Source organism: Cryptotermes secundus, unplaced genomic scaffold (genome assembly GCF_002891405.2).
Source record: "Cryptotermes secundus unplaced genomic scaffold, Csec_1.0 scaffold52, whole genome shotgun sequence".
Classification (NCBI taxonomy): Eukaryota; Metazoa; Arthropoda; class Insecta; order Blattodea; family Kalotermitidae; genus Cryptotermes; species Cryptotermes secundus.
The window spans coordinates 179,047-188,583 of record NW_019733835.1 but is presented as its reverse complement, the minus strand read 5'-3'; the positions used below and the strand labels follow the sequence as shown (position 1 = coordinate 188,583).

Below are 9,537 nucleotides of genomic sequence, written 5' to 3'. Positions count from 1 at the left end.
GAAAGAATTTGAAGGTTTTAAAATTAGAACTAAAGATTTTATTATGGTGCCATTACAATAAAGTAAAATTAACGTGTGTGAAATAATCTACGAGCCAGACAGCTATCAACGGATTGGAAGTTGATAATGACAGGGAGAGTGTTTTAGATGTTAAATTTTGAGCTGGGTGCAGTGTGACAGCGACGTGAGTGTTATACACCTGATGATGGCCGTCTGAGGCCGAAACATGTAGTGTGGGGAAGCAAGATCAAAGACACAAAATATATTGTTTGCACTTGAGACAGAGTTTATATCATTTATGTATTCCATGTTTGGAAGTATCTGCTTATGTGAAAGTTTTTTTGTCATGAAGTATATAAAACCTTGATGTCCACTAACATATGAATCTCTTTCCAACTTCAGTTTGATACTACCAGGAGAAACAGACATATTTGCTTTTGTAAAGGAGAATGTTTGTTTACAGTGCTCACATTGAAAATAGTTTAAAACAGGTATTTCCAAATTTTATTAGAAATATATTTATTGAATTCTAATTTTGTTATAGAATGTTACAGTATCTTACAAAATTGGGCCCAGTTCTTATTTGTGGGCTTATGTTTTATAGATTTGATGAATACAGGACATATTGTCTCTCAGTATTGGAAATTCCTGTTTTTTTATTTTGCATTTTATACACACCTACATAATGCAGCCCATGGGGCATTGCATCTCCTTGGTAATTCAAGGTTGGGCAGCCCTGATTAAGGACAATGTAAAATAACAACTTATGAGTACTTCAGCAGGTTAGAGATTCACTTGGGGAGGGGGGGTGGAGTCCAACTGGGTCCACTCAGCATGGTGGCCACTGGTTGGGCTATTGTAGCTTGCCCTGGGTGATTATGATGATGATGGAGAATTTGGTGGAATGAAGATTGGCAGGGGAAACCGAAGTACTCAGAAAACCTGCCCCAGTGCCACTTTGTCCACGACAAATCCCACTTGACTAGACCTGGAATCGAACCCGGGCCGCTGCGGTGGGAAGCCAACGATTAACCGCTTGAGCTATGGTGCTGCCTTCAGGAGTGGCTTTCCAATCTTGCCTTTTTAGTTGGTATAACTACTCATCTGAAGCACTGAATGTTAAATTATAATGCAGCAGCAAGTTATGTACCACCATAAGAAACAACATTTCATCTGTTAAAATGAAGTTATTACTTAACAGTGAATTTTATACTTTATTCCACTCATTTGGTATTGTTAAGGCTCAGATGAAATGCAAGAAATTATTACAGGACATATTAGAGGAAACAGGTAAAACAGAGGAGGAGGTAGTATTAAAATGGATCATACGTTAAATAGAATGTGGGGATGCGAATTGAAAACCAGCTCAGTACAGTGATGCTGAATGTTCCATTTTATTACAGGTGAGTTCATTATGTGGTTAGGATAAAATTATTACTTTGTGTTTTCACCTGCTCGAAGAATTAATAATGGAATGTGGGGAGGATTACATAATTTTGTACAGGGTGTTCAGTTGAGATTAAAAAGTGCTGCTCAGGACAGGACAGCACAGGATCAAAGTTGGGGTGTGATGTGCTGTAAGTGCGCAGCAGATTTTTTGTGCCAGAACTCCAGAATCAGAATGTTCTCAAAACTTGTCTATATGTTTCAAGTCATGCTTGTAGGTAGAAGGGGGTTAGTTCTAGCAGTTCTTATTAAATATAGTAAGCTTGTGTCACCTTTTTACAATAATCTATAGCGAAGTTCTGTTTATGTAGAGAGAGTCAGCACTTACTGCACTGGAATTTTCATGGTCATGTAGTAAACTAGTGCCATGCTGCTTGGAGCAGCATGCTCCCATCTCAGTTGAATGCACTGTAGTGTCTTGGCTGCAGTTTACTGAATCTGTGTTATCCTTGCTACTGTGCATTGAACTGTTTTTTTTTAATTAGAAAACGTGAAATAGTAATAGTTCTGTATATAAGCACAAGAGTAAATCATGTGAATGTACAACAACGTCATGGTGTTATGTTTTCAGTTTTATGTGATGTGGAGACTGGTTTTTGCAGAGCCAGGCTTAATCTGCAGCTTAGGTATTCTAGATTGTACATATATAAAAATGTTGCTGTGATTATGATATCAGTGGTTACCATGCATCATTTTCTTTAATAGCAAGCACCAGTATCAAAGCCAGAGGGCCGCACAAAGTGTACATTGATTCCTGGAGATGGTGTTGGACCTGAACTGGTGTATTCTGTTCAAGAAGTATTCAAGGCAAGTTAATGCATTCAGATAATTTAAATATTTTACTTGAGGTAGGTACACTACACAAATCTAGGAAGATTGGAAGCTAGAAATCAAGACATCAACTAGACATCTCTGGAAAACATGCAGCTGTCAGTTGTAAACATAGAAGTTGAACGAATATTGAATCCATTAACCAGCATTGACTTTAGTGTGTAGCATTTATGCCTCATAAAGTAAAAAGGAAAAGTAAAGCTATCCCTGTAACAGGTTGTGAAGGCCCATAGGGTTGTGAGACGTTGAGGGTCCCACATTATCTACACAATCGGCTCAAAGATGGCGGTAAGGTTGTCAGCCTTATGCGCTGGCTGCACTTTACTCCCCAGGAAAATTATTATTTAATTCCTGGTACTCATTTCTGTTAGAGGCTGAGTCGACCCCAGGGCCATAGCGCAGCCGGAAGGACCAGGTCAATTGAAAAAATCCAGTGACTTCATTGGGACTTGAACCCATAACTTTCTGGCTTACAGCATAGTGCCTCAACCAACTATGCTACGGCATGCCCTAGCATTTATGTCTTATATATTTCAAAATGTCGTTCTGTGCAGTAAATGAAGATTAAACATGCAAGCTTAATTTTTGGTTAAGGAGGAAGCACAGTTATCAAATTTTGATGAATATGAGAGTTGCAAGAAGTTGTCTTGAGATATGTTGTAGAATAGTTAATTTCATCTGCAATCTTTCATTATATGAATGTGTAATGTTGTTTTTATTTCAGGCTGCTGGTGTGCCAGTGGACTTTGAAACATTTTTCTTCTCAGAAGTCCATCACACAATGAGTGCTCCACTGGAAGATGTAGCTAAATCCATTGCTACCAATGGTATTTGTCTTAAGGTATAAAACGACAAGATTAGCATATTTCATAGATCAGAAATTGTCAGCCTTTTACAACTTGCATCCCACAAGTCACTTTTGTCAAGAACCACAGTCCCACCATAGAAGAGACTGGTGCAAAATCATTGCACATACTTTCTTGTATAGGGTGTCTGGATGAAAGGTATCCAAAATAAAATCATTATATCTCGGAAAGAAGGGGCACCTGGTAGCGTAGTTGGTTGAGGCACTATGCTACACGCTGGAAGGTCGCGGGTTCAAGTCCTGATGAGGTCATTGGATTTTTTCAGTTGACCTAATCCTTCCAGCCACACTCTGGCCCTGGGGTCCACTCAGCCTCTAACAAAAATGAGTACCAGAAATATTCTTGGAATGTTCTTGGGGGTAAAGGGCGGCCGGTGTGTAGTGCTGCCAGCCTTGCTGCCATCTATGGGGTGATTGTCTAGAAAATGTGGGAACCTCAACATCTCACAACCCTATGGGCCTCCACGGCCTGTTAACAGGGATACCTTTACTTTTTTTTATCTTAGAAAGAATTTATTATACACTTTAATGGGTTACACCATTACAAAAGGAAACTATCAAGTTTTTTCTGCGTATATAACTTTTTCAATAAATTTAAATGTGGGCTCCCTTTGTGGCATGACAAATATCCAGGCTTGAAGCATGTTTGGTGTTACTGTAGCCACAGCGTCCCTTATGCTGGCTTTCAGGTCATTGATCTTAACCTGGTAGACAATGTTCTTCACATAACCCCACAAAAAGAATCCACTGTGGTTAAATCTGGTGACCTAGGATGCCAAGCGATTGGTCCACCTCTGCCAGTTTGTATCCCAGCCATCTCTCTGTCTGGGTGATTCCTAACATGGTGGCAAAAGTGTGGCTGCATATGCACGTAAGCCTGGTATGAAAATAATTTTCAGAGTTTTCCTTTCTGATGACATAAACCTGATATGTGATGACAATTAGTTTCTGAGATATAAATTTTTTATTTTGAATACCTTTCATCCGGACACCCTATATATGACTAACCTGGGCTGCATTACCTTGGGAACAAAGTCATTTGTTGCTTAATAGACCATTTTTGATTACTGAATACAAATTGAAATGTATCTGACCAGTAAAGTAGGTTTCAACAAAATCGGCATTTCGCATTCTGGTTGGAGTGCGTGTACCATTACTTTTCTGATGTTACCATCTGTGCAGTTTTATTTGGGGAGATGGTCTCCATAAATAACCGAAATTTAGTCAAAATCATTATAGCTCTTTTTGATAAAATAGCCATTTTGTTTGTGTGGGTTCATCTGAAGAGCACCAGTTACAAGGTGTATTGGAAAGTTCCTGGACTGTTATTGTAAGTGCCTCAGTGAAAGAAGATGAGAGGTCAAGGTCACACTTCTGCAAACCTTCTGCCACATGACACTGCTCCTTGAACATGCATTGTTTTTAGATGAGTGCTTTTTTGACTTCATGTTTCGTTTTGTCTGCAATGGATGGAAAAATTGATCAATGTATCTGCATCAAGTTTTGCGTGAAGCTCGGTAAATCTGCTACTGAAACCCTTGAAATGCTTCATGAGGCTTTTGGAGAACATTCTTTAAGCCAGACAGTGGTTTTTGAATGACAAATTTCAAGGCTGGTCGAGTGTTAGTTGAGAATGATGAATGTTCAGGGCGACCATGCTCCAGGAAAATGACAGGAAATTTTGAAAAAATTTGAGAACTCATCCACGAAGACCGTCGCCGAACATGAGCTTGCAGATATCATTGGAATCAGTTATGAAGTTTGCCAGATCTTAACAGAAAATATGAACATGGACCACATTGCCGCCAAGTTTGTTCCCTGACTCTTGACAAATGATTAAAATCAGCAGCGCATAAACGTGTGTCCTGAGCTACGAGAGAAGGCTAACGAGGACCCAGCTTTTATCTGTAGGATTATAACAGGCGATGAAAGTTGGATTTACGGTTATGATCCAGAAACGAAGGAACAGTCGTCACATTGGAAGAGCCCACAATCACCAAGAGCAAAAAAGGCGTGGCAGGTCTGGAGTTTAACAAAGAGCATGCGCTTTGTTTTTTCAGTGTGAAGGGTATTGTTCAGTATGAATTTGTTCCTCCTAACACTACAGTCAACTCTGACTTTTACTGTGACGTTTTGAAACCCTTGAGAGAAAGTATGCGACAAAAAAGATTGGAATTTTGACGCAACCACAACTGGCTCCTTCATCACGACACCAGACACACCAACACTTCCCTGAAAACCACAGACTTTGTGACTAACAACAACATGTTTACCATTCCCCATCCTCCTTGCTCGCTGGAATTAGGCCCCCAGTGATTTTGCTTTGTTTCCCAAATTGAAAGTGAAACAGAAGGAGCAAAATTTTGAAAGTGTCTGACACCCAAAGGGAATCACAAATGGTACTTGACAGCATTAAAGAAAATGACTTCCATGCTACTTTTGAAGCATGGAAGAAACGATGAGCTCTCTGTACACATTCCTAAGGAGACTATTTTGAAGGAGATGGTAGCCACAATTGAATCAGTAAGCCAGCATTTCTCTTTTGACCCAGTCTGGGAACTTTCTTATAGCACATTTGTAATTTGAAAAATAAGTTTCCTACATAAAATATGGATAGATGTGTTATCTCTGATTTAACATCTTGTATTGTTGATGGCCATTACTTTCAGTGATATACCACACTGCACTTGGTTTATTATGTTTTAATACACTGTAATTTACTTGAATTCATTGGCAAGACACTACATTAATGTACTTAAATTGATACAGAGTGAAGATTTGATGTTACCAGACTTTATAAAGTCCCTAAAAGTGCTTGTTGTAATGCTGAAGTTCAGTCTGTATCTTTGCTGTTGCTCAGAAGAAAGCACAGACCTGTAAGAAAACAGCGTTGTTCACCAAGAACTTCAGAAGTTGTATTTTTTTTTTAATTTTAGTAGTTTTATGTTTCATTACTGAAGTCTGAAATGATTTCTATTTCATTGAAAACTATTTTTAAAGCATTGCAGCAAATCAAAATAACCACCCACCAATGATCCCAACATTTGACATTTTGGTCATAGGGTGAGGGCACACCAAGGAAACTGGTAACCACAATTTCCGAGAATTGTTACCAGACTGAGTTGAACACATATTACTGAATGGAGCAACGCAAATTGAAGAAACTGTGTTGCTCTTACCTCGATTTGCGCTGCTCCATAGAGTAACATGTGTTCAACTCAGGCTGCTAACAGTTCTTAGAAATTGTGGTTGTGTTGCAGTTGCCAGTTTCCTTGGTGTGCCCTCGTCCTTATAGTAGATTTATTTGCTTACAAGTTGCTAACTTGTTCTTGGTTTTTGTAGCATTTGGTAAATATGAATTTTGTTATTATGGAATGTTCTGTATATGGAGGAAAGAAGATTATAACAAATTAGGATCCACATTTTTGTGTTATAAAAGTTTTATTTATTATATGATGTAATTGCATTTATTACACATTAGAGTGTTATCACCTGAATGTTGGAATATACTGTGTTTATCAATTTTTGAGAAATTAAATTGGAAATAAGGGAATCAACTGCAATTTAAATGTGACAGAAAAAAACACATTCTGAAATCCTATACTTGAAGGTAAATTAAACCTGTGGAAGTATGTATGTAGCACAACATAGTATGGAGAATCAGGTAAGTGCATTATCTCATTTTCACTCAGAAGTGGAGATAGAACACTCAGCTACTCTGGCAGCAGTGAGTAATGAGCATTGTACAGTTGTTTCAACTTTGAATACCTTGTCTTTTATGTTTCTTAGGGTATCCTTGCCACTCCTGATTACAGTCATTCAGGAGAATTGGCATCACTGAACATGAAGCTGAGGCGTGCATTAGACCTTTATGCCAATGTAGTGCATGTGAAGAGTTTACCTGGTGTGAAATGTCGTCATCAGAATGTGGATGCTGTTATTATACGTGAGCAGACAGAAGGGGAGTATTCTGCTCTAGAACATGAATGTGTTAAGGTAAATAGGAATCACTGTATTGATTTCTTATTGGAAGATACTACTAAATAATTTACTGTTGTGTAATACGGTTTATGTTGTTTGATAAATAGATAAGTTTTAGATGTCAGCTTCCATATACATGGTGTGTCCAGGATCCATTAGTACTCATTTTTTTAAATTTTGTGACTTTAAGATTCTTGAAGTTTCAGCTGTGGCTGTCTATAATTTCAAAGCGCAAGCATTGCTGCACCGTGTGTTCTGACCTTGGATGTAACAGTACTGTTCTGACACTCGTGGAAAATGGCGGTTGAACAGAGAGCCAACATCAGATCTTGTTTGAAGCATATGGTAGTGATTGAGTTGCTCAAACATTTTTCGATGGTATGCTGTATTTCATGACGGCAAGGAGGACATTGAAGACACTCCATGTGCATCAAAGCTGAGAACAAGTCGCACTGAAGAAAATGTGGGAAAAGTGACCAAAATCCTTGCATCAGACAGATGTGTTTCTGCAAGATTCATCGAGGAGCTTTTGGGAATACCAAAAAGTACTGTGCATCAAATTTTGACTGAGGATTTGGGCAAATGGAAGGTCTGTGCGCGGTTTGTACCGCACGCGCCGTCAGGCGATGAAAAACATGCCAGAGTGGAACGCTTCAGAGACATGTTATGGTCGACCCAAAGTGATACAAAATTTAAAAAGTCGATTGTTACTGGTGACAAGACATGGTGTTTTCAATATGAGCCTCTCACAAAGCGGCAGAGTGCAGCGTGGTTGAGCCCAAAGTAGCCGAAACCAAAGAAAGTGCACATGCTAAAAGTTGAGTAAATACACTGCTAACTGTTTTCTTCGATTCCAATGTAGTCATTCACAAGAATTTTCTGCCAGAAGGTCAAACAGTGAATTCTGATTATTATCTTGGAGTCTTCAATCGTTTGTGGGCGAGAATTCTTCGAATTTGACCTGAATATTGAGAGCAAGGTTCCTGGTTACTACATGACAATTTTTTGGCCAGAAAATGGATCACAGTCCTTGGATCATCCTCCGTATTCACCAGATTTGGCTCCAGCAGATTTCTGGTTGTTCCCAAAAGTTAAGTTGGCAAGGAAAGGAGACCGTCACGACACCATCCAGGACATCCAAAGGGAATGTACCGCAGTTTTAAATGCGATTCCACAAAAGGAGTACAGTGACTGTTTTCGAAAACTTTTCAATCGATTCCAGCCATATATTGATACAGAAGGAGACTATCATATTAATACATACAAGTTCACTAATTTTACTGTATGTCCCATCATAAATGGTCTTTCTGATCATGATGCCCAGAACCTAATAATACACAATATATTTAAACAAAAACCTAAAGATAGCTACTACTATATACGGGAAATAAACGATGTTTCAATTACTAATTTTAATAACAAATTAAGTTATGAGTTATGGGAAGACGTAATTAATGAAAAAGATATAAATACTGCCTTTAACTTTTTCCTGAATGTATACTTAACAATATTTCACTCTAGTTTTCCCTTAAAAAAAGTTCATACCCGCCCTGCCAGTAAATCCTGGCTAACGCCTGGAATCAGGATTTCGTGTATAAACAAAAAAAGTTTTATTTAGCTCAAAGAAATAGTGATGATATATATTTAACTAAGTTTTATAAGAATTACTGTAAAATTTTAACTTCTGTTATCAAACTTGCAAAAAAAAACATAATAATAATATTATAACTCATTCAAATAATAAAATTGCAACTGTGTGGAATATTGTAAAGAGTACTTCGAAAATAAAACCTAATGTACCCAATATAAGTACTATAAGGGTAAACAGTAATTTATCCTCAGATTCTCAGATTATTGCTGAGGAATTCAATAAATATTTTGTATCAGTTGTTAAAAATAATCGCTCAGCTAATGACACTTCCAACCAAGAAAATCCTATATCTATATAGGGCACGTAATCAACCTTTCCCCCCTATTACATTAAATTGTGTATCGTCAAAGGAAATAGAAGATATTATAAAATCCTTGAAAACAAAAAATTCATATGGATATGATGGGATATCCACTAAAATTTTAAAAGTTAGCAGTCCCTATATTTCTTCTCCTCTAACTTATTTATGTAATAGAATGCTAACAACTGGCAATTTTCCACTAAGATTAAAGTTCTCTGAAATAAAGCCCATATATAAAAAAGGTGATAAAAATGACACATCGAACTACAGACCTATTTCACTGCTCACATCAATTTCTAAGATCTTTGAAAAGGTAATCTATAATAGAATGCAACAACATATCAAGAAAAATAATATTCTTGCTAATGAACAGTTTGGATTTAGACATGCACGATCAACAGATGATGCAGCTTACTATCTTATTAATAATATCTTAACTGCTTTAAATAACAAAGAAATTGT

At 37.6% G+C, this 9,537-nt stretch overlaps 1 protein-coding gene across 1 annotated transcript in view; it reads left to right on the top strand.

Moving 5' to 3' along the window:
• Positions 1-9,537, top strand: part of LOC111868188 (isocitrate dehydrogenase [NAD] subunit beta, mitochondrial) — a 28,657-nt gene that overhangs the window by 9,489 nt on the left and 9,631 nt on the right. Inside the window, exons 3-5 of the mRNA XM_023858622.2 lie at positions 2,152-2,253; positions 3,002-3,118; positions 6,932-7,138. Of these exons, the coding sequence (XP_023714390.1) occupies positions 2,152-2,253; positions 3,002-3,118; positions 6,932-7,138 (426 nt within the window). The remainder of the gene's footprint in view (positions 1-2,151; positions 2,254-3,001; positions 3,119-6,931; positions 7,139-9,537) is intronic.